Source organism: Callospermophilus lateralis, chromosome 10 (genome assembly GCF_048772815.1).
Source record: "Callospermophilus lateralis isolate mCalLat2 chromosome 10, mCalLat2.hap1, whole genome shotgun sequence".
NCBI classification, from domain to species: Eukaryota; Metazoa; Chordata; class Mammalia; order Rodentia; family Sciuridae; genus Callospermophilus; species Callospermophilus lateralis.
Window position 1 is genome coordinate 49374645 of NC_135314.1, and position 26099 is coordinate 49400743.

Sequence of the window (26099 nt, forward strand, 5' to 3'; positions counted from 1 at the left end):
GAAAATGTCCACCAACAGTGACTCACCCCATAAAAATGAGCACTCCTAACCCTGATTGAGTCTCTAAGCACCGTATCTACAGACTTCCAGGAAAAGTGAACCTGTCAAGGTTTGGTCACGAATTGTCCAAATGAGTTTAACAGAAGTCTCAATGACTATTGAGGTCATGTCAAAAGAACTCAGGAGCCAATCTGAAGAGGTTCTCAATGGCTAAAAATGGAATAATTTGAGCGAACAAGAACAAGAACTGTAATGGATGGAAATGTACTAACCAGGTCTAACATTATAGTACTGAAAAATTAAAAGCTTTTGGGAGATGTTAGATGATCAGCCCATTATTTTGAAAGCTTAAACTGAATCTCAGAGTGTTGAAATACTTAAGGGGAGTAGTTTTTCTTACAGAACAGAAAAATTCCACCTAATATATTGCAGCTCCTAATGAAATAATAAACCTAAGACATGAGCATTTATGTCTGCTAACACTACAAAAATATGACAATTAGATGTTATGTGCTTTCACTATACAATACCAATCATAGACTATTTTTGCCAATAATCAAAGCCTCTAGGTCTAACAAATAACATATAATCACTTATTTTCTTCAGCAAAAAATTTGCAAGGCAAAAATAAGATATGGAGGAGAGAACCTGTGGATTGAAATATACTTGAGACATAATCAATTGCAGGATATGGAAATCCTGATTTGGAAAATGTATATATAATATGTTATATTAAAACATATATATTTTTACATATTTACAATTATCTTATATGTACACAAAATAATATATAATATAATTATAAATTCTATCATTAATGTATAGATACACACTGATTCAGTTGAAGAAATCTGAACACTGCCTATATAACTGACAGATTTGAACATTGAAGGGGTTTTTAAATAATAAGGGAATTAAAAAGAGGTCTTTATATACTAAAGCTACACGCTGTTTCAAATGAAATGATATTTGAAATAGTTACAGAATAATCTAGGGTAAAAGAATTGGTAATACAACTTTAAAAAAAGATTCAACAAGTTGGTAATTATTTAATCTAGGTGATAGGTACGGGGCTTCATGGTTATATTCTCTTACTATTGTATATGCTCAAAGTATTTTATCATTATAAGTTAGAACAAAAAAATGATCAGAATATTTTTTAAATGTGAAAATTCATTTCCAAGCAGGATGGAATAAAAACAATAAGATTTATCTTCCCATTGGAAACAACCAAAAACCATACAAAATATATGAAACAACGGTTTGGGGACAGTGAACATCAAACAACAAAGTTGGGAAACGAATGAAGGTGGTCTGCATTTGTCTAGTTTACTGTTATTGAAGAGTTTACAGTTCCCTTTGCAGGGAAGGGGAGCTCGAAGTTCAGAGGACTCCCTGAGGTAGGAGCCCAGAGGAGATTCTATGGAGATGAAGAAGTTTGCAGGATCTTCTACATCGGAGAGAGCACTACCCTAGGAGAGCTGCAAAAACCTGCAGAGGCTCCTTCTTCAGTATGTAAATATGAAGATAATAACCCCTTCTGATCAGCAGGTGCATATGAGGGAATGGCTAGACAATAAACAATTAAATATTTATTTATTTATTTTAATCTATCAATCAGAACTTAATTTTCTTTATTTCACAATCTAGCTACATTACTGGAACTCATATGCCCAAATGCTCCAAGACAATTGATACAAATCCACTGAGAATATTACATTCAGAGAACTGTAATTACTGGTTAGTAATTCAATTTTCTTTTTTTTTCCTTTTTATTGGTTGTTCAAACCATTACAAAGCTCTTGACATATTATATTCATACATTAGATTCAAGTGGGTTATGAACTCCTATTTTTACCCCAAATACAGATTGCAAAATCACATCGGTTACACATCCACATTTTTACATAATACCCTATTAGTAACTGTTGTATTCTGCTACCTTTCCTATCCTCTACTATCCCCCCTCCCCTCCCCTCCCATCTTCTCTCTCTACCCCATCTACTGTAATTCATTTCTTTCCTTGTTTATTTTCCCATTCCCCTCACAACCTCTTATATGAACATTCACAATAACATAAAAATATGAGCTACTTAAGAATAAATCTGAGAAATAAGGTGTTACTGAAAAATGCAAAACACTGCTGAGTGCAACCAAAGACCTAAATAAAAGGAGAAATACATCACATTTAGAAGGCAAAAGATCCAATTTTGTTAATCAATAGTTTTAGACAAATTGATCTGTGGAATAGACACAATTCTAATCAAAATCTCATTTATTTTAAAGAAATTAACATGTTGACTATAGAAGTTATATGAAAAGGATATGGGTCCAAAACATCAAAATAACTCTTAAAAAAACCAACCAAACTAGACGTGAAATATCACCCTATTTCAAAATTTATTATAAAGGAAATATGTGGCACTGGTATACAGACAAGCAAACAGATACAAAAGCTAGGATATATATCCAGAAATAGACCCTCCCATTCATGGACAACTGATTAGTGACAAGTGTGCAAAGGTAATTTACTAGAGAAAGATACTCTTTTCAATACATGGCATGAAGTATAGAGCTACCGCTTGCAAAAAAAAAAACAAAACAAAACAACAAACAAACAAACAAAGACAAAAACAAAAACTTTAATCCAAAACAAAAATAAATTTTATAATTAATGGAAAACTTAAACCTATAAAACTCTAGAAGATAATATGGAAAATATTGGTGACCCTGAATTAGGCAAAGATGTCTTAGATATGAAATCAAGAGTAGGATCCACAAAAGAAAAAAAATTGATGAACTAGACAATTAAAATTTAAAACATCTGCCCTATGAGAGATACTGTGAGGAGAATAAAAAGATGTCATACATTTAGAGAAAATATTTGTGAATCATATGTCTAATAAATAATAAAATATTTGAACAGATGCTTGACCAAAAAAGATACAAGTGTCAAATAAACAATTGAAAAGATGTCCCAGGTCATTAGTCAGTAAGGAAATTCAAACTAAACAACAATGAGATACTTCCACACATGAAAGTAGCTAAGATTTTAAAAACTGACCATATTAAGTTTTGACAACAATGTGGAGTAACTGAAACTCTCATTCAGAACTGGTGAGAACATCAAATGGCACAACCATTTTGGAAACAATTTAGCAACTTCTTAAATGTTAAATATCTATTTACCACATATCCAGACATTTCAAGAGTAGGTATTTTCCCACAAAAAATAAAAATGAGTGCCCCTACAAAGAACTATACTCAAATGTTCATAGTAGCATCATTTGTAATTGCCCCAACTACCAACAACCTAAATGTCCACTAGCAGATATACGGATGGATAAATTGCCATATCTTTACACTGGGATACTCTCAAGAATACAATGAACTATTGATACACTTAATAAATAGATGAATCTCAAAACAATTATGAACATTAATCCCCCCAAAGTAGTCCAAAATGTATTATAAAAGGTAAAACCGCATGTCATACAACACCGTATATTATATATTAACTTCCTAAGTGGAAGTTAATATATAATTACAGAAAGCAGAAAAGTGCCTGATTATGGGAAGGGGTTATTATCCTCATGTTGGTCATGGTTTCACAGTGTATACATATGTTAATATTTGTCAAATGTCCACTATAAAGATGTTCAGTTTTTGAGTTTGTTAATTCTATTTCCATCAGCAAGGATTTTTTTTCCTAAAGCGAAAAGACCTCAAGTTCCTCCTCCCTATAAGCAAATATACAAGAAAGATGCATATGAATACGGGAGTAATAGGAACAATCAGAAACACAAATTCAAGTATTTTTCTGATTCTACATGGATAGCACATAGATCTAAAATAATGAAACTTACCATTTTTCCCACATACAGAGACTGTAATGCTATTATGTGATTCAACTAGATGGTGGAGTTTTACAGATTGCTGCAAAGGAAGGGAAAACAGAAAAAGGATTATTTGTTTGAGTACAGGACCCAGGTATTACACAGAAAGGTGCTAACCTCTGCAAAAAGGGAGTGCTGTCTGATTGCCAGCTGAATATAAAGGACTATAAAAGACTGAGCAGCTAAGGAATCACCTGAAAAGAATCTTCAGCAATAAGAAGTATGTGTTCTTTAGCAGAAAGGAATTTCCCAACAAGCTTTTCTTCACCCAGAAGAGTTTTTCAAAACTATAAATATATATACAGTTCCTTAAGTGGGTAAATACAAACATGTATTGAGCAGCCTATAAATTCCAGGTCTGTTTCGAAGCATTATTCCTGCTTTGGGGCTTTTGGAACTCCATATCAGAGTTCCTCATCTATAACTTCATAAAGAATGGAGTGGTTCCTGCTATTTCCTTGTAGTATTTGTTGTTCTAATGTATGAAATGTATGGGACATTGAGAGTGAATCAACAAAATGAGAAAAAAGAAAAATATTATATAATTATATTGAATTAAGGATTGTTAACTATATTGTTAATTATATTGAATTAACAATTGTTAATTGTTGTGTGAAAGACCTCCACCTGATTCTGAGGGTTTAAAGTTCCCAATCACTTACCAGGTTCCTTTTCTAATCATGATTTTGTACCTAAATCTCCAAGTTTCAAATTATTTACAAATCTGATAAATACAGCTTAAGAATAGTTAATAGGGGGCTGGGGTTTTAGCTCAGGGATTGAGCACTTGCCTTGAATGTGTGAGGCATTGGTTTTGATACTTGGCACCAAATAAATTAAAAAAAAAAATAGAATAAAGATACAGTGTCCATCTACAACTAAAACAATATTTTTTTAAAAAAAGGATGGTTAACAGAATAGGACAAAGTTAAAGAATGTTCTGCTACTAGCTTATTCTCTTGTTCATTTTTGCATTCACTTAATAAACGTGTATTGTGCAGCCTTTAAATGCCAGGTCTGTTGCTAAGAAATGAGACAGAATGGAACATAACAGAGATATGGTTCTTAGCATCAGGGAATTTATAACCTACTGAGAGAAATACATTTTAATCAAGTCATCACATACATAAGTATATAATTACAATTAGTAATAAGGAAAAATAAGGTGCTTTTGGAGAATACATGGCAAAGGGAATCAAGGAGAATCTTGACTGCAAAAAAGAAGTCATGCTGAAGCTAAGACATGAGTAGGAGTTGTTTAGTCAGGGGGATGAGGGCAAATCAAGAGGGTGAAAAGAAAGGACAAATCCAGGTGACATGTCCAAGTGTTCTGTGGGGAGAAAAAATAACATGCTTCAGGGAACAGACTCGTGGGGCTAGAAGGCAGGAAGCCAGGGAGAGGCTGGGTGAATTGAGGCAGAAGTGAATTAAGAGCTGATACAAACCATCAGGACAAGGCAAACACACAAGTGCATCAGTCACAAGTATAGGAGGAGCTGTGGTCCTCAGAGAGCCACTTGGGACTGCCTCTGGGTTTTCAAGAACTCACAGGGGCCGAAAAGTTACAACTATTTTCATAATAATACTGTGATATCAATTGCCTTTTTAAATTTCATCCTTTCATAAATGTATAGTGGAGTTTTCCAGAGGCTGAATGATGTATAATATCACAGCAGCTTAAACATAAAAGCAGTTATAAAAATCTAGATGTCTTCTATTGAGCCAAGCATTTAAGAGATTTGGAAAAATGTGAAAAAACAACATTCTTATTACTAAATTTTTTCTACTTCAGAAAATAAGCTTATTTTCTTTAAAAATAAAACCTTTATGTTAATATGAGATAATATTGCTATTTTAAATGAATTAATAAATATTTTTGAGTTTTAATTTCTAATATGATAAATATTTTTAGATACAAGCTACAAAAAAAAAACTCCTTGAGATCCTCAGTGATTCTTAAGAATATAAAACAGTCAGTGACTTTCTTGATAGGACCCTAAAGCTCAGGAAATAATGACAAGAGTTAATAAATGGGGACAACATCAAATTAAAAAGTTTTTGCACAGCAAAAGGAACAACTAGGAATGTGAACAGAGAACCTACAGAATGGGAGAAAAATCTTTGCTAGATACTCTTCTGAGAGAGGATTAATATCTAGAAATACAAAGAATTCAAAAAACTTAACACCAAAAAACCCCTAATAACTTAATTAATAAATAGGCAAATGAATGAAACAGACACTTCTCAAAAGAAGAAACACAAATGGCCAACATTAAAAAAAATGTTCAACATCATTAGCAATTAGAGAAATGCAAATCAAAACTACACTAAGATTTCATCTCACACCTGTCAGATTGGCAGCCATCAAGAATGAAAACAACAATAAACGCTGGAGAGGATATGGAGAAAAAGAAGCACTTTTTAACACTGCTGGTGGGACTGTAAATTAGTACAACTACTGTGGAAATCAATATGGAGTTTCCTCAAAAGTCTAGGTGTGGAACGACCACATGACTCAGCTATATCACTCCTTGGTATTTATCTTAAAGAATTAAAATTATCATACTATAGTGATATATGCATACCTGTGTAGCAGCATAATTCACAATAGTCAAACTATGGAACCAACATAGGTATCTGTTGATGAATGAATAGATAAAGAAAATGTGGTGTATATACACAATGGAGTTTTATTTAACCACAAAGAAAAATGAAAGTATGTCATTTGTAGGAAAAAGAATAGAACTTAAGACCATTATGTTTAGTGAAATAAGTCAGACTCAGAAGGAGAGTGTTATTTTCTCTTATTTGTGGAAACCAGAGAGGGAAAAGGAAATGAAAGGTGGGACAGGAGGTGTCTCATAAAGATCAAGGGAGATCAGTAGAAGAATGTGACCCTGGGGTAAGTGGAAGGGAGGGAGGGGAGAAGAGCTGGGGAGTGATGTCGGCCAAATTATATTGTTATATTGGGTGCATGTGTGAATATGTGACTACAAATCCTGTCATTACGTACTACTAGAATGCACCAATAAAAAATGTGGAAAGAGAAATAAAATAAAACAAAATGGAAAGTGGGGGGGGGTAGAATACAAAGGATTCTGGAGGCTAAGAATTTTGAGAATTTCTGAGGCAGAGCTTTAAGGGCCAGAATAAGGTTTAGATGTTTATCCTAAGAGGAGCAATGGAAATACTTTGAAGCTCTTTGGTGTTGAGAGCATGGGACTGGTCATGTTCTCTTTGGCATCTTAAACCTTAGCTCAGCCTACTACATGGAGAGTGGTTTAAGGGAAAGCAAGGGTGGATGTTTGGATAGCAGATGGAGAGAGATTGCCAGATGTGCGACAGTGGTAAGTTGAACCACAATAGGGGTGGGATGGGAAAATCAGTAGAACCTGTCATATGATGGAGAGGGGGAGAAAAAGAACGTATTTCTGGCTTGTGCAACTGAACGGTCAGTGAGGTACCTCACCAAATATGCTGGATTTAAAGTATATTCAAAAGGATATCAAGGTAAGGATGACAAATAGGTTGTGGGGTATATGATTCTGGAACTCAAAAGTATTTGGAATTGAGTTATATAAAGATTTGAAAGTCCTTAGCAGGTTCCTTTAGAAGTCGTTGATATAGGCAGCTATAAAAACAATGAAGAATCTCTCATGTGCTCACATGACAACAGCCTGAAGACATGGCACTAATAATGTTTTAAAACTAGCAAGGTACAAAGCAAGATAATTATGCTACCACTTGCATAAAAAAGAGCAAGGATCACTTGAGCCAAAAGTTCAAGACCTTCCTCAGCCTCCCAGTAGGTAACTAAGACTACAGGTATACAACATCTGGATCTTGGTTCTTTTTTTTTTTTTTTTTAGTTGTCAGTGTACCTTTATTTCATTTATTTGTGGTGCTGAGACTCAAACCCAGTGCCTCACACATGCTAGGTGCTCTACCATTGTGCCATATCCCCAGGCCTTGGTTCTTTTTTATGACTCATCCTCCTCTATCTGACCTTTTAAAAAAATGTGTGTCTCAAAATAAATGTTATATAAAAATGCAGATAGTATAAAGATTCCACCATCTTCTTCCTCTCCACTTAACCAACTATTCTCATTAGTTTCTGATATATTCTTTCGATAAAACTTTTAGGCAAACATGTAAATCCAAACATATGGGTTTTTTTTTTTTTATTCCTTTCAAGATTCCCTCTGGGGATTATAACATCAGAAAGCAAAACAACAATCCAACAGAAGTTATCAAAGGACACAGATATTTCACAGTAGAAGATATACAAATAGTTTAAAGCATAAGGAAATTCTCAACTCATGGTGAAAAACATGCTGTTAACGTTATGAAATTCTATTTCATTTATATTGACAAAGATAAGGGAAAGAAACATTCTTCTGCCATTGAAAGGAGTATAAACTGATATTGCTTTTTAAGAGGCATTTTGACAACATATATTAAAATAATGCACCCAGCTTGTCACAAGACTAATTCCAATTGCAGAAATTTTATATCTCCATATCAATATAGATATATAAGCATATATATACTATATACATGTTTATATGTAATACAGATTACATGTTTGTAACTTATATATGTAATATGGATATGTAGAGATGTACATATACACATATAGAAGTAGAGGTGAGAAAAGGTATGTATGCAAGGATTCTCACTGCAGCTCTGTTTAGTAGCAAAAGATTAGAAACAGCCTAAGTACCTATCCTGAGTAGCTATTAGACCATTTTAAAGACCGTGGTCGATCTAGAGAAAATAAATTTGTGCGGATACAAAAAGATAATCAAGATATATTAGGTTGAAAAATGCAAGTGCAGAACAGTGTACATAGCATACTTCCATTCTGAAAAACAAATTAATGGGGTGCATTTAATGTTGAGAAAAGTATACAGAACACCTGATAGATCACTCTTGAGAGGAGATTGGACTCCGGGAAGTCCCTCCAATGGGAAGGGTCCTTAATTTTCATTCACACTATTTTGTTCTGTTTGAAAGTTTATCATGGCCACATGTATCATGGCCTCCTTCTATTAAGAAAAACAACTAGTTAATTTAAAAGATTTCTTTAAAAATTACTACTACTATGGTGTGCTTCCCAGATACCCCTTCCAGGTCTGAGGCAATTATTCCCCCAGCTGCTGGGAATATTGGCTGGGGGCTGCTCTTGGTAAAGCCTTTCATAGGTTGCTCTTGGCATTAGGAAGCTGTCTCACCAAGGTCACAACCTCTCTCTAGGGGGAGCTGCATCGCATGACTCCTCAATGTGGTATATGACGGATGACCTGGCACTCCGACTTTGATTCAGGATGATTCTGAAGAAAGATTCTGGTTCCCAGAACTGGAATTAGCTAAGGCCTTTGTTGCAATCGCATTGCTGTTCAATTTTTCTTCCATTTCTCTCCTTTCTTCCCTCTCTCTCTCCTGTTTTCCTCACTCATTCTTTGATTAACATTGTTGAAAGCCCTCAACAATAAAATTCCCACATACAAAATACACTTAAAAAAACTAAAACCATCTATGGGCTTTAGGTTAATAGTGTCAACCTTAAATAGTGTTGTCTAAGTGGAGTTGTGAGAGGAAACCAGTTCAGCATGAGTGAAAAGAAGGATGGTGAACAATGGCGAGAGCAGGCACAGAGACCCAAGAAATTTTACAGTAAAAGAAGATGAGACATAGCAGCCCCTGAAGGAATAAAGAATTGTTTTGGTTGAACTTTATTTTTCAGTTCAAAGAAGCTTGGGAGTGCTAAGCAGTGATGGGAAGACTCTTATGGAGACAGAAAAAAATGAGTTATCATGGGCTGCATAAGCACCAGGAAGGTGGAAGAGGACAGTATCTCAGGTGTGGGCCAAGGGCACTTCTTCCATTGCACTGAGAAGACAGAGAGAGCAGGAGCTGGAGAGATGGCTCATCTGATAGTTGGAGAAGGGTGATTTGACAAATTCCTATTTTAGGCTTTCATCATCTTGTGATGTGAGATTGATGTGAGATTATCTGCTGAATGAGAGGAAAAGTGAAATATGGGAAAATGGACATTCCAGAAACCTGAAGAGAGACTTGATTTGAAACCTCAATTTCAGAGAATGGGAGAGTTCCTTGATCCGACATGTATAGAAAGCTTTCCCAGGTAAGCTTGGTTCTCATGGGTTTGTAGTGTGATCTGTTCTATGTGATTTTCTTCCAACAGCCCCTAGATCCCCTGTTTCAGGCATGAAGAAGCTAAGAATTAAGTTGGAGCTTTGACAAATGAGTACTAACCAAACATAAAGGGCATATTCAAATTAAGTTCATATTAAACAGACTTCTCCACCTTCCACAGGGAAAAATATAACCTGAAAGACTAGGTATTGGGACGTGAGGGAAGAGAAAGAACTAACTTGTTGAGCATTGGCCATTATATAATTCCAAATCTGAACTGAGCAATGACTATTTCATGATTCTCCTTTCCAAGAAAATTTTAATGAAACACTAATGCTCCCTTTCTGAGACTATGGGATTACTGGGAAAACTCACCTCTCTGAGGTCATACACTGTCAGAGCTATGGAAATGATGGACATGATTATGATGGCAACGGCATATTCTTTATAGTCTTCACTAAACCACAGACAGACACTGAAGAGTTGAAATATGTAAAATGGATTGAGAACCTGTTGGCAGACATAAAACATGAGGACAAGGGAGATATTTAGGCCTCACACATAGCTATTCACTGACCTGTTTTCATAATCATCTCTATGACATAAATCAGCCCACATCATATGTCATTTTCCTTCTTATAATTAGTCAGTAGTCATATCTCAGACACTGTATTAAGCAACTTTGTCTGAATTTGCTCCTTTTATTTCCATAATTACCTTATTAACCAGAAGTCATGACTTATTGCCATTTCAAAGATAAAGACACTGAGCCTGAAGTATTGAGAAACTTGCCCAAGGTCACACAGCTGTCGCTGTCAAAACTGAAACCCACACAATCTAACCCCAGAGTACTTGCTTTTAATCACTGCCACACTTAACGATTTACAAACTAGTTCCTCTTGTATCATCAAACTGACCATCACATTAGTTGTGTAAAGAGTAGGTATTACCATCTCCCATTTACATTTACTGGCTTTCAGAAAAGGGAAGGAACTTTTCCTACCCGTTTGTTTTGCTTTCTTTCATGCTCAAAACTTCACTGAAAATATCCAGCTGAATTTAGTAACCTATTTTTTTAAGGCAAGGATAAATGGAGGTGGAGTACAGGGTAAGACCCACAGTACTGCTATATAGTTATGGTTTGAAAAATGATAAGCCCAGATAGGATTCAAGAGAAAAAATTTAACTTGGCAAATGAAGGTCAAGTTCTTCTTTGCCTCTCACATATACATTGAGATCAGTAGAACTGAATAGATGCTTTCTTTCTCCCTATAATTTTGGACATTGAGGAAATTGTATATGTTGCCTAAGAAAATGATTGGTTTTTCTAAATATGTGATACATAAACATATTTATTTATATAGAATTTGTATATTTTATATGTACATAATACATATAATTTTAGTTTCACAAAGTTGAAACAGGCTAGGCAACATTCAATTAAGAAAGAAAAAAGAAAAGAAAACCATATTTATCCAGTCATCAAATAATAAGTAGACGCACAAGCATCACAGCCTTATATTATACCAGGCAATGTGCAAAAGAGGAACTTAAAAAAAAGGGTAGATGAGAGCTCTGAAGAAACTATGCCTGATGTTTAAAAAATACCTCCCACTTACCGCTACTTATTAACAAGCAGCACTCCTGATTGCTTGACCAGAACATAACCTCTTTGTTTCCTATCTAATGCAAAGAGAAAATCCTGGAGAAATTACCTCCTTGATGAGCAGTTTCCAAATAGGTGTGATTTCAACATCAATAGTATTAGGCCCACATATTAGCCTCCTACAGGGAGAGATCACAGGTCGTCCAGTCACTAATAAGGAAAAGGAAGCTCATTCCCTGCCCATTCAGAAAAGGCCTATTTTATGACCCCTTTCTCACTTCTGGCATCAACATAAGCCCTCTTATTCTGTAATTCTCCCACCCAGCTCAGAATAACAGAAGGCTCCCAAATGCAAAAATAATAAACATAATCATCTTGCTTTTATTGAACTAGACTATTCCCAAGGTCTAAATATTTCCATAAGTGGCAATTTGAGTATTTCCTATCACCCATCATCTAGTTCAAGTAGTTTCAGGATTAGCATCTTCTCAATTCTGTCTCTTCCCATGAAAGTAGAAGAGGGAGATCACTAAGAATAGTTTTAGTGGTAAGGAAATGCTGTCCTTATTTTATTCCTTGTAGTCAAAAGTTCTGGAAATTCTGTATCATGTTTTAATGTGAGTAGGAAGGTCCTGGACTCTCAAAAATAGCTCAACACAAAATTCTGCATCCTCCAATTGAAGACCCTGAGATGCACTTCTTTGATCATGAGAGCAATGGAACTTCATGAGTTATTTTGCTATTGAAAACACTAACTACTCTCTCGGTGCCTTCCATATAGACACTGGGATTAAATAGCTTTGCTGAATGTATTACAGTAGTGCTCCTCAAACTTTAATATAAACACAGATGATTTGTATGATCTCATTAAAATGCAGATTCTTGTTCAATAGCGGCAAGATGTGTTCTGAGACTCTGCAGCTCTAACAAACTCCCAGGTGATGTTGATGCTGCAAGGCTTTAGGTATCTTGAAAGTACTAGAAAGGGGGCAGGAGGCAGTGTAAGATACATAGAAATTTAGAACCAGTGAGGCCTTTATAGAATCCTTCTCCCACTTTCATCCTTCGGAAACTAGAGCCCAGAGAGAAAATACTTGCTCAAAGCCACAGACTCTTGACATTTCAGTGCCCTTCCTAAACCTTGCTTCTCTGCCTAGTAATTGATTAGGAGCAGCAGAGCTACACATCTTGCATGTCATTTTTCTGATGCTTCATAATTGCTATGTAATTGTACTTTCATGATATTATATGTATTTCCTGATTACAATCAAAATAGGTTCAACTCTATTATTTTTGTAACCTTGAGAAGCATTATGTAGAACAGAAAAGAGTGCTAAACCTACAGTTGAAAGTATGGACTCAGTTTTTCCTCTATCTCTTCCCATCTGTGTGACCTCCTTCAGGACATCAAAACCTCTCTGGGCCTCAGATTTCATATCTATTATGTGGGGATGATGATGAGGTCTGTTCTCCCTCACAAGGTTGCTCTGAAGATGCATGAGATAAGGTATGTGAAAGCATTTAATTTAATAATGCTAAATGGAGCATTGCAGGTTTTTCTGATATTAATCAATTAGGGTAACTACTTACTGAGCTCTTTTTTTTTTTTTTTTTGACTAACTGTTCTTTTGAGCTAAAATAGACAATAATATGCATGATACCTAATCTCCTGTTCTTCTCTTGTTAGACCTGATCCAAATTTTAGATGTATCTTGGCAGAACTGAGCCAGTCTTCCAACGAGCTAAAATAATAATGAGAAGGGTGCATTTAGCAATAACATTTTTGAGATAACATTTTTCTTCTTTCAATGCACTTGCCAAAACAACTTACCCGACTTTTTGGAACTGTCCTTCTAAGTTATTCCAAACATATCTCATTTTCTGCACCTTTATGCATCTCACCTGCAAGAAAAATGTATTAAGAAAATCTCCAGTTTGTAGATTGGGTGAATATGCAGCAATTCAGTGTCTAAAGAAGCATTTATAAAGAAGCAAAGATAGAACTTAAATACTTGGAACTAAGATTTTCTTTTCTAAAACTTATCCTATTCTTTCCTGCTCCACAAATGTCATTTTTATTAGAAATCATCAATCAACATGTATCACGGGCCTACTATACAGATAAATATATGAATAACAAAATTTCAGTCTTTACATTCCATTACCTTATATCCTAATAAGGAAACAAAATACATTTCCCCAAAGAAAACTATGCCATATAGTCTAGTATGTGTATGTCAAAGAAATGAAAATATTTTAAGTTTAAAAATATTCTTAAAATGTTGTAGAAATATAGAGAGGGCAGATGACAGAGGGCCCATGGAAGAGATGACATCTGAACTGCAGCAATGAAGGGTTGGAAAGATTTTGCTCAGATGAGATGTGAAGAGAGAATTTCAAAGAAATTGTGCACAAATAGTTGAGTGGGAGGAGGCAAGAGAGTAGCACTATTCAACTGCAGAATAAAGACTACATTAAGAGCAACCTTCAAGGCTAGGATGAGGTATCTGGAACCTTCTCTCACAGGCAATAGATTCGTGCAATAACCTAAAGAAGTGGCACTAAAGAAGATTAGGCTGGCAGCAGATACTAAAGGGGAAAGAGGAAGTTATTGAAAGAAAATATGCTCCAGAAAATGAGGCTTTGAGGGTGTTAATGGGAAAAAAGGAGGATTAATGCTTATCACTATTGTTCTTTCATACTTTAGATTTGTGTAAGAAACTTTAGGTATGAATCTGAATTCCCATGAACTGGTGAGCTCACCAATCACAGAGAGAAAACAGTGGAACTTCCATATTGATGTGAAGCCATATGATTGATATGATGTGGTTATAACCTCAGGTTCCTTGTATGAAGCCTCTGAGGAACTTGAAAAATTGCTGCTATCTGGGTCCCATAACAAGAGATTCTAATTTAGTTTGTCTGCAGTGTACCTGGGGCAGGTAATTCCAACGTACAGCCAAGGTTGAAGAACAGTATTCAAGACTTTCTTTTGCGGCAACTCTGATATTTGTGTCCTTGAGAACTTCTACTAAATTTCCCTAAGTTCTTTTTCAGTTTCTTTCTCTAAATTCTGTATGTATGTATGGATTCCATTTTCTTCTAACAATTTCTGAGGTGATTCTTCAGAGTAGTTAAAGACTGAAAAGATCATATAGCTGGTACATAATAATTGCTCAATACATTTTTTTATTAAATAAGCAAATGAATGCTTTGTTAAACCACATCTCAACTAGAACTAGAGTTCAAATCTCTAAGGTCTAATACCTAGGTTACCTCACATGAATGGTAATCCTACTCAATAACTTCAAACAGTTACCAAGAGTGTTAGATGCCATATTTTTAAATTTTACAGATTGAATGTACTTCAATGAGATTGGTTGCAAAATGAATTATTTCAGAACGTACCCTATTGTCATTGGGGATGATACTTTTCACATACACTGCAAATTGAAAGGGAAAAAGAATATTTGAAAAGTGATCAGCCTGAGGCATGTTAGCTACCATGGTCCATGTTGGACCCTCAGGATTTTTGCCTCACAACTTGGTTTCCTTTTTGGTATTCCCTGCAATTTTGCAAATAGTGCTACTAATTACAGCTACTATTTCTGAGCATTTAGAGCTTATCATCCTGTGATAAGGCAGACACTAATTTCATTTTTGCTTTGTACCTAATGTTCACTGTGATTATGTCACTCACAAGGCTCGAATCTTAGCTCCAGCCCACGTAGCTTCAAAACTCAGTCTTGTAAAGGATAGAAGACTCAAGTTAGTCTCAAAAGAAAATCTAAAAATCCCTTAAGTTTGGGGTCCAAGATGTTTAGATTAAGAGTTGCCTACTTTTTAAATTCCATTTATTTGAAAATTGTGTTAGAAAAAATGTTAAAGGACACACTGGTGGAATGTGAGGTCCCCTCCCTCAGTTAGAGAACCTGCACCAAGAGGCTGTGAAGCCACAGACTGGGAAATTTATAAAACATAATGAACACAAAACTTCTACAGAGGAAGACAGCCATGATGAGGAACAGAGGTTCCTGGTGAGTTTTACCTCAACTGAGAAAATAGATTCCATTTCCTTCTGACAATTTCTGAAGTCACTCCTCAGAGAGTGAGAAGAACTACTCCATTGTAGACCTTGTAAGCACCTCTGAGATTCCCCCTAGCAGGAAGCAGTTCTGCCTAGAGTTGATCTGCTTCCACCATCACCCTCAGGGCTTCTGGAAACTAGTAATGGATGTTAAGTATAACATTTGCAAGGGGTAAATTTATTGGCCCATTTCCAGAGACTTCAAGCTAGAAAACAGTAACTAGGAGATCGGAGATCAAGTATCTCTTGTGGGGTGAATTTCACTTTTCTGCTCAGTAATCTGGAAAATGTCCTCTTCCCACAATTCTCACTCTTCATTTCTTGTTGGAATATGTAACAGCGTACCCCTATCAGGTGAAGCACTGGATTTCAGTTTTACATGCAATCCTACAAAATGGACCTTACAGTCTCCTCTTAACCTGCATTTGAAAACCTGACATAGTTCTTTACTGCAGTCTCCACACACACCATTAAAGTCTCCACATTCCCATAAATGGTTGTCATATTGGGATTGCTGTTTTAATTATCATTTGCACCCGTGTCATCATGGCTGAGCCCATGACATTTCCTCTGACTTTAGTGAAAGTTTTAAACCTTACTACGAATATAGTCTGTTGTAATTCAGAGATCACCTTAATATCCATTTTCATATTTAGGCTCACGAACAGCCCTCAGAAACAGGCAGAGAAGGGATTTTGACTCTTCTTTTATAAATAAGAAACTCAAGCCTCAGGGAGGCAGTAACCAGCCACTCCCCCACCCCCCAAGCTGATAAGTGAAGACTTCATGCTGGCGTATCTAAACTTCATTTCAAGACCTCTGTCCTTCCTCACGTTGTTTGTTTATTTGAGAATGTCTTCATTTGCCTTTTTCCTTATTTACTAATACAACTAAACATGCTAGAATTTCAGGCAACAAAGCTTTGAGGACATGTTTTGGAGGCCCAGGACTTCTCCAGGTGAATGGCCACCTGAGGTGAGGCAATCTGTCCCTTGAGGGTGCCTGACCTGTTGGTTTTGTTTATTTTGGCAGTCAACACAACTGAGTGGGAACAATTGGCAACAGAGAAACTCCTCAGCAATTGATTTTTTATTACTTAAAAAAAATTACACTTGGCTCATAAAACTAATTTAAACAGCTAAATGTATAGAAATATAAAAGATTCTTACAAAATGCACTCTAAATATGAATATTAGCTAGTCACAACTACAACAAAAAGGGAGTAACCCATGTCCATTTGAATGACACAATTAAAAATAATGTCATTTTGCAGATATGAGCAAACTCCATGGAATACTCCTGGATGGTTACCTTTACTGTAAGATTAACTCTATTGTACACATTATCAAACAGGGACCAATGCTTTTCAGAGCTGACATGTGTTGAGCACCCACTATGTACCCGGAATTATATTGATCTTTGTTAAATTTTATCAATTAATATTAGAGATAGGCATCATTACTGTTTTATAGTTAGGAAATCTGAGGTGAAATAGAGTTAAGAAATTTATACAAGGTTGCATTGCTTAGAAGCTGAAGCTCAGATTTGAACTGAGTTCTGTGTGGTTTCAGATGCACATCCTTTACAAGGTCCTATCCTGTTGATTGAGAATTAGTACAGTGATGGACCTAAGTTTAACCTTATATATGGGAAGGGGGAAGGTTAAATTTCTCTGGCATCAGCCATAGCCATAACTTTACTTACCTTTAGGTCTGGCTTTCTGATGGCTCTATTTATGATAAACTCCTCATCTGTAATGAGAGGGTGATCAGGGGTAAGACCAAATGTGCTGCTTAATGTTGACAGGTGGATCCACACTACCTTTTTCGAAGAGTAAGTTTGGAATTCATCCTGCGGAAACAGACATCAAAACCCCGGTGATGTTAAGAGAAGCCCTCAGGCTAAAATTCAATCTGAAAAACATTGTTTTAATATAATTCTGTAAGTTTATGGAGTTAGTGAATATTTTTGACAAAATGATATGCCTTTGAAAGATGGTAGGCACAGAATTAGGAGGGGAGAAAGGTTTGCCATCTTTTTAAAAATATTTATTTTTTTTTTTTAGTTGTAGTTAGACACAATACCTTTATTTTATCTATTCATATGTGGTGCTGAGGATGGAACCTAAGACCCCGCATATGCTAGGCAGGTGCTCTACCACTGAGTCAAAACCCCAGCCCAGGGTTGCCATCTTATTAAGGAATCTGTAGTCGGGAGGCACATGCTCAGCTAAGGGCTACTTTCCTCCACTGCCTTTCTGTCCACAGGGCTTCAGCCACATGCAGAATTTCACAGGAAGAAAAACAAGTATTTCATGGGTTTCTGTGGATCTCTGAAGGTGAGCAAACCAAATCAATTAAATCATCCCCATCTTTCTAGGCTTGTCTGAAAGTCTTCCTCTTTCAGGAGGGTCTCTTGATTATAATCCCATCAGGAGGAAAGAAAAAAGTCACTATGCCAACTCCAAAAGACTTTAACCATCCCTCTCTTGTGCTCCTAATTATTTTCTACTTATATTCTCTATAGTCCTTCCAGATCACCTTGAAAGTGGAACCATGTTTTATTGTTTTTTATCTCCCCCTCAGTGTGGAGCCCAGAGACCAGCTTCATGAGAGTAAAATGAACAGATAAAAAAGACTGGCTGCCTGAATGAACGTGCCCAGAGATAACCGTGGAGATGTTAGCACAGCCAGGATCCAAGAAGGTCCCCCCACCTTTTTTATTTTTCAAATGTTGAACATTTATTTCAGCTAATTGGCGAGGGGATAGGACAGTGCTCGCATGGCTTACATGTTGGTCACAATGACAACAAAGCTTAATCCAGCCCAGGATATTCAGGTGAAAGTGTAAGTCATGAAGACATGTTTAGATTTGTGTACGTTTGTATAAAAGTGATGCTGAACAATTATATAAGCTTTAAAAAAAATAGAGCCACCTAATGCCATTTAACTGCAACTCTCACTGCTAAATGAAAGGTGCCTCTTTAAGATTTTTATACAACTTCTGATAACTAGGTAGTGCTCGGCAAAGAAAGGAAGCTGCTGTAAAGTCTGCAGCACTTCTAATTGGAAGGAAGCAATAGGGAAGCAAAATAAAGTCGGCTTGAACAAGCACCCCAGAAGGAACATGCATGCTTCAAACAAGAACTTTACACCACACTGTGAAGAGAGCAATGTTTCTGTAAGAAAACTGTCATGAACAACTGGTAAATTAACATTTGTGCTTCATTTGGGGGCATCAAAAACAATCCAACTGAGTAACCAAATGATTATGACCATACATATACACACAAAATCATCTCAGAGGTCAAATGTACCTTGGCCTTAAAAATTATGCGCTATTATGAAGCAATTTCTGTTGCTTGTCCCATTCATTCCAAATGCTTCTTTAGTACTTTTAAATGACATCATTCTGATTTAATCATCTAAAATAACCTATATTTCCTTTATTTTAAGGTATGTAGTGTCCAATAGGGTTCTTTGGTATAAATTTGTTTCTGTGTAAATTTCAACAATTAAATTTTCATTCATTCGGTATGTGACATGTCAATTCCCTTTATTTTTATCATATATGCTAAAATGCTGCACTCATCTTTTGTTTCATTGAACCAGGCTTCACATTCTAATTTAATCTTCCTTTGTCAAATACAGTAATTAATATATTTATACTGCCAAATTGTTTGATAGATATTGCTTGTATACAGATGTGTCATTTTCATATATGCACCTAATCTATTATGATAAATAGAAATAGACCTATAAATTTTAAGAAATCCAAGAAAGGTACTTTATGCATATTTCTAATCCATATTTAAGTCCCTTATTATTCAATTGACCAAAGTTCCCTTTTTTAAAAAAAAAATATGTATGCCTGAGTTAATCAGCTTAGCAAAACAGTAATACTGACAAGACATCATCTTACACTGTTAGCTAACATGGACATGAAAGCAGTGTGTAAAATGCCATAAGAAGTCATCAACAAAGGAGGAGAGTTATGTCATTCCAATTTCTTCAAGAACACTGTGTGGGGTCTCAATTTCCTAAAATACGGAATGCTTCATGAATTTGCATGTCATCCTTGCACAGGGGCCATGTTAATCTTCTCTGTATCATTCCAATTTTAGTATACATACGTTGCTGAAGCGAGCACAAGAAGGTCCCTTCTTGTAGGACCCTAATTAAAACCATTTCCCTTTGCAGTTCACTGGTGACTTCATCACAGACTAAAGCTGGAAGGAAGAGCACCAGATTAACAGACACCACAATGGTCCCTTGGAGACTAATGTGATAATGACAGTAGTTATTATCTGAATGGGTAAAGGCTAAACATAAAACCCACTGGATGTCTGATAAACCTCAGGAGCTAAGCAAGAAAACAAAGGAAATCAATGCCTGGGAATGTAGATCACAGCTGGGAATTATTTCGGTGCCATTCCTAGGTTTTCCTTGAAGACTATTTGATCTGAGTATTAAAAGTAGGGAGGAGATAGCAAAATGGTTGTCTTAAATCTCCTCTATTCATCTTCCTCAAGAGTGGTCCTCCTTGGCACCTTTGCCCCTGCTCCTTCTTAGCTTGGAATACATTCCTTCTTTCCCTTCCTGAGTGCTGACATGGCCACCCCCTGGACAGCCTTTGGGGTTCAGCCCAAAGACCTCCCTAATCTCCCTCAGCCATCCCTCCTCTACACCATTGGTGTAACTTGAGATTCTTAGCAGTCTACCTTTTGTCCACTTTGTCGCTTGTCTTGGGCTGTGGGTAGGGACTGTATCTGACACTTATCTGTGCTCCAGCCAGGTCTAGCACAGATTCTGAGAGGCAGAGAGAAAGACGGCAATCAGGCAGGGAGGTAGAGATGGACAGAGAGATGGATTGGCGGGAGCAAAGCAAAGGAACAGGGGAGGGAAGAGGAGAGGAGGGAAAACTAACTAGAAATTTGAAAGTTAATGTATTAATTTATAAAAAAAAAACCTAATGAAATGGGTTATGACCCTGTGTGAGAGGAAAGATGACTAAATCAAACCAAATAAAATTCGCATAGATTTATTTTCAGAGCCTAAGAGTGACTGCAGAGAGCTAACTTTCCAATAACTGAGCCACTAAACTGGTAGACAATTTTAGGTATGGTAGAGAAGGCAGCCAACTCTCTAGAATATGCTTTGACATAGTTTGTATTACATAGCTCCACCTCTGACCCTATCAAAGGGGCTTTGCTATGAGAAGAACTTCAAGTTTCTAATGACAGCAGTAATAAATATATTTATCACTCACTACATTACAGGCACAGATTTCATTTAATGCCCAAAAGCCCTATGAGATAATTACCTCAATTATCCTTCCACTTTATAGGTGAGTAAATTAAGATGCTTGGAAAGTATTAGAGCAGGAATTTAACCATCCACCACACCCCTGCTGGTCTCCTCCATAGTCACCCCCCTCCTCCATTCTAAATTTTGCTAAAAAAAAAAAAAAATTGAGTTGTCACTTTATATATTCAACCTGAACTGAGACTTCCAAAGAATTAAGTCTCAGCTAAAAAACTTGATAAGAAAGCACATAACTTGTTGGTAAATGAGAATACAAATTATAATAGATCCATAAAGACTAAAGACCTGTAGTTACCAAGTGAGGACAAATGAGAAGACAGCTACTCTTGATCCTCTTATGTGAATTAAAATACTATCAATGACTACATTTCACATGATTACTTAGCAGTTTCTGTAAACTTTTTGTATCTGCTATCTTATTTTAGACTCACAGTTCCCTAAAGCCCATATCTCTATTTTGCAGATGAGAAATCATGAGCAGAGCTAAGAATTATTGGATGACCATGAGCAGGGATAAGAATTATTTGATCCAGTCTGATATTGGTAGTTGGGTAAAACTGGGACCTGATTCCAGGTCTTCCCACTCCAAATCTTGACTCCTGCCTCTATTTTTCAACAGGTTGTTCCATGGTATTTGTGACTTGTGTGTGGGAAATCACCTTGAATTCTATACTACGTAACAAAACACATTCATTTTCTCATAATTTCTGCTCCCTTGGAAGCACAGAATCTGATTCACAAAGTCAAGCTGTCACCCTCTGCAACAACCAGCAGCCTTCCATACTGTATGCCTAAAAAGGGAAAAGCAAAGTAGACAATTGAAACTCCCAAGTTCCCCAAGTCCAATGTTTATCCAATGCACCAAATGCACACCTTAGTCTTGATACTTGTAAGTATCAAACACTGAAATTCTTCTATATGTCTATATTTATCATAACTTGTGATATCATTAAGCCAAAGGTGATCAGTTATATTTATGCTTAAGTTCATTTCCTGTTGTTCCCTTTTCCTCTTGACCAATAACTCTGTATAACAGAAAGTAGAATTCTACAGGCAAAGTAAAAGTTACAACAGTTAAGCAATCATTTTTCTTAGAGTAGGGTAGTGACACTAACTTCTCTCTTGTTAACTATTGTTTTGAGGACTCTTGTCAAATAGCCCAACTTTTTTTAGGAGAAAAAGAAAAGCAAAGGAATGGGAAAAAAAAGTGTTCCAATATGAAATGGTCAACTTGGGTAACATCTCCAACTTCTCTCAGTTTTAAGTTTGATGTTATATATTATGGAAAGACCACAGGCTGGAGACCTGAGCCCAGATCTCAGCTTGTCACTGCCTTGCAGCTCTCTGAACCTAATCTCCTTTACCCAGGAGAGTAGTAATAATAATGTCACATTTCATGAATGTTTGAAGTATTAAATGAAGAAATATATAATACCTTTTTAATTAAATAATTGGCTTATAATGTAAATAATATCAATTGTTTGCTCAGCAAATCTGGACTCAAGTCTCACTGAGCAGAACGTACCTCCCCTTTATCAAAATAATTGACCAGATTAATTCTTCAACTCTAAAAGAATAGGTCTCAAAATAATTGAAGAGTGCATTTACAAAGTTGAATGTACACAGAGGACCTATGCTTGACGTGGGAAGACAAACAGAGGAACAAACTGGGCATTGTTTATTTTCTGTGATCTTGAACTTTCTGAACCTGGAAATGCCAGACAAAATTTTACTTTTGAATGTACTGGATTATCTTGCTTATCTTATCTCAGCCTTTTTCTAAAGGCACTTCAACCTTTGGAATTTAAAAGCAGTATAATGGTCATTTTAAATTCAGGCCAGTCCTGCAACTTCTCTTGTATGTTCAGTAGCACACCCTCATACAAGCAAAAGTTGTATTGAGTTTGCCATAAATAAAAGAAGTAGCCTACTGCAAATTCCAAAAGGCACTAGAAAGTGAATACTTTCTCTTAGAGATGGGCACCCTGCAAAGCTAGACTGATGAACTCTCTGGTAAGGTGAAGTACTTAGCATATTAGAGATAAAGTAATGGTAACCTAAATTTCTCACTGCAGTACCTTAACACTGCACTACCTTAACCGACTGATAACTTTTGTGAAATATCATTCTTTCTATGTGAATCAATTTTTTCTCTTTTTCTTTCCCCTTTTTGGACAGATTTCATTTGATGTTCTTTACACCCTGACCTAATCTATCCAATGTTGGTTAGCTCAAAAACATTGACATTGGCTAGAATGTGAGATTTAGCTAAAAGGTATATGGAGAATTCTCTAAACGTTGGAGACATTGCACACAGTGTATTATCTGAGTACTGTTAGGACATATTAACCAGAAATAAATAAATAAAAGGAGTGCTGCAAATTAGTGAAGTCATATGACATAAAAAGGAAATGTATCTATGTTTTTTTCCTTAAAAAAGAAAAAGACAACTCAGAACAACTCAGCATATGTATTTTGAGAGATTGTGGTTTGGTGCTTGTTTGCTTTATAGTTGCTTTCTGAGTGGAGAGGGGGTAGTGGATTAGTTGGTTCGTTATCTGTAACATCTGGAGATGCAAAACATCTGGAGATGCAGGGTATAGTAAAAAGTGAATGCATGCATACCAGGCAGTTCTCATCTCAGCACTTCACACATATCACCGCATATCCTCCAAAGAGGTAGACCCTATTGACAGCCCCATTTAATGGAAGAGTAAATGGAGGCAGAGAGGGGTAGGTAACTTGCCTATTATAGTCTGGGTTGTCACCCGCAAATTCATATGTTGAAATCTTAACCTCATATCTATTTGGATATAAGTTCTTTAATGAGGTAATTAAGGCTAAATGAGGCCATGAGGCAGTACATTAATCCGGTAAAATTGATACCCACATATAATGAAGATGAGATTCTAGGAGTGTAAGAGTTCAGAGGAAAGGCCATGTGAGGTCACAGAGAGAAGGTAGTCATCTGCAAACAAGGAAGACCATCCTCACCAGAAACTAACCCTGTTGACACCTAGATCTTGGACTTCCAGCTTCCAGAACTACGAAAACATAAAATTCAGCTATGGGAGCACTAGCAAACAAACACATTGCCCATGGTTGGGCATGAGCAGAGCTAGGAATCATATCTAGGCACCTGGATTCCAGCCTCTATGCTGAAGGCACTTCTCAGTATTGCCTTTGTGGCATCTGGACATTGCATAGAGACTCACAAGATCTTTAGTTCAACTCTCCATCAATGCTTAGCGATTTTGCTCCTGTTGCTTACAGCTCTGGCACCACAAGCATTTCATTTAACTCTTCTGTGTCTCCAGCAGTAACCTAGAGGGAAAATAGTCTCTATAGGAGAGGACCAAATGAGACATGTATATAAATACTTTTCAAACTATTAAATCACAATATCAATAGCCCTGTGTTATGAAGAATAATAGCATTAGAACTACTTATCTTAACATAGTCATTTGTCCATGGCCAGTTCTCAGAATCTCAGGATATCATGGTTCCATGTTTAATAAAAAGCCAGGGAGAAGTGGGGGTGGAGGGGATGGGCTTCAGGAGAGGGAGTGTGTACCTAAAAGATACATAATACCATGTTCTCTTTCTTTCTCAATTGTGGCATTTCACTTTAGTATCTTTGAAATAAAGCAGTAATAGAAACTGTAAGACTATTACAGATTCCATTGAATTCAATTTATTTAATTGAATGAAATAAATATTGAGCACCTGCCATGGCTCTGTGCTAGCTCCAAGAGAGGATAAAAAGTCAGTCACTCATCTTTCTTCAAAAAGCCTCTAATCTGATATAAGTAAAACCATAAAAAGGAATGTGGTATAGTGCCAAACCAACCCTGGGACTCAGAGGGTGGGAAAACTTAGGTTCAAGTTCTTTGCCCACATGATTTCCTCTTCTGAACCACTCTTCATATGCCTTTCCCATCAGCTTTTAAATCTCATCTGTTTGGAACCCAGGAAGATCTTTCCAGATTTTATTGACTTGGTTAAATCCCTGTTACATAATCCTACCCTAACCGTGAACCTTTCCTAAGTAACACTTTGAAGAGTTGGATAATTTTTTTTTTATGTGGTGGACTGATGAATTCCATGACCCTTTGTTTATAATAATAAGCAAAGACATAAACCTGTCAGGAACCAGCACTGTGACTGGCATCAGCCTGCACTCATCAGGTTTATGTCAGAGAGGGAACTCCTGGCTCTGACATTTACTAGGAAGTAAAATTACTTGTTCTCTTTGTATTCTCATCTGTAAAATGGACACACTCCTGACATTTTACAGGGTTGTTATGAAAACTAAATAAAATGATCAGTGACCGGCTATATTATAAACTGCAAAGTGAATAGCATTTTATTACAAGGCAGACTGCCAAAAGCACAGAAATGAAAACAGAGACTTAAAAGAAAAGGCAGGAGAGATGAGGAACTACCTCCAGGACTGGGCCAGAGAATGAATCAACAAAGACATGATAGAGAAGGTCATAAAAGTCTAAGAAATGACCTTCGAAAACTTGGAATGGAACCACAATTTGATCCAGCTATCCCACTCCTGGTCTATACCCAAAGGATTCAAAACCACAACACTAAAGTGATACAGCCACCTTAGTGTTTATAGCAGCTCAATTCACAATAGCTAAACTGTGGAAACAGCCTAGAGACCCTTCAGTAGATGAATTAAAAACAACAAAAAAAAAAAAAAAAAAAAAAAAAAAAAAAACTCTTGTGAGAATCCTTGGAAAACTGGGAATAGAACTACCATTTGACCCAGCTATCCCACTTCATGGTCTATACCCAAAAGACTTAAAAACAGCATACTACAGGGACACAGCCACATCAATGTTTATAGCAGCACACTCACAATAGCTAGACTGTGGAACCAACCCAGATGCCCTTCAGTAGATGAATGGATAAAGAAAATGTGGTATATACACACAAGGGAATATTATTCAGCATTAAAAGAGAATAAAATAATGGGATTTGCAGGTAAACGGACGAAGCTGGAGAATAAAATG

General features: G+C 36.3%; 1 protein-coding gene and 1 non-coding gene across 2 annotated transcripts in view; both read right to left on the reverse strand.

Moving 5' to 3' along the window:
- Atp13a4 (ATPase 13A4) overlaps positions 1-26099 on the reverse strand; it is a 124541-nt gene that overhangs the window by 52019 nt on the left and 46423 nt on the right. Inside the window, exons 8-13 of the mRNA XM_077110334.1 lie at positions 17453-17599; positions 13493-13563; positions 13323-13403; positions 11771-11840; positions 10431-10565; positions 3867-3936 (exon numbers count right to left, since the gene is read on the reverse strand). Coding sequence (XP_076966449.1) covers positions 3867-3936; positions 10431-10565; positions 11771-11840; positions 13323-13403; positions 13493-13563; positions 17453-17599 — 574 coding nt within the window. The remainder of the gene's footprint in view (positions 1-3866; positions 3937-10430; positions 10566-11770; positions 11841-13322; positions 13404-13492; positions 13564-17452; positions 17600-26099) is intronic.
- On the reverse strand, positions 19789-19895 carry LOC143409101 (U6 spliceosomal RNA). Its single transcript, XR_013092608.2, has one exon. It is a non-coding gene; the product is annotated as a U6 spliceosomal RNA (small nuclear RNA).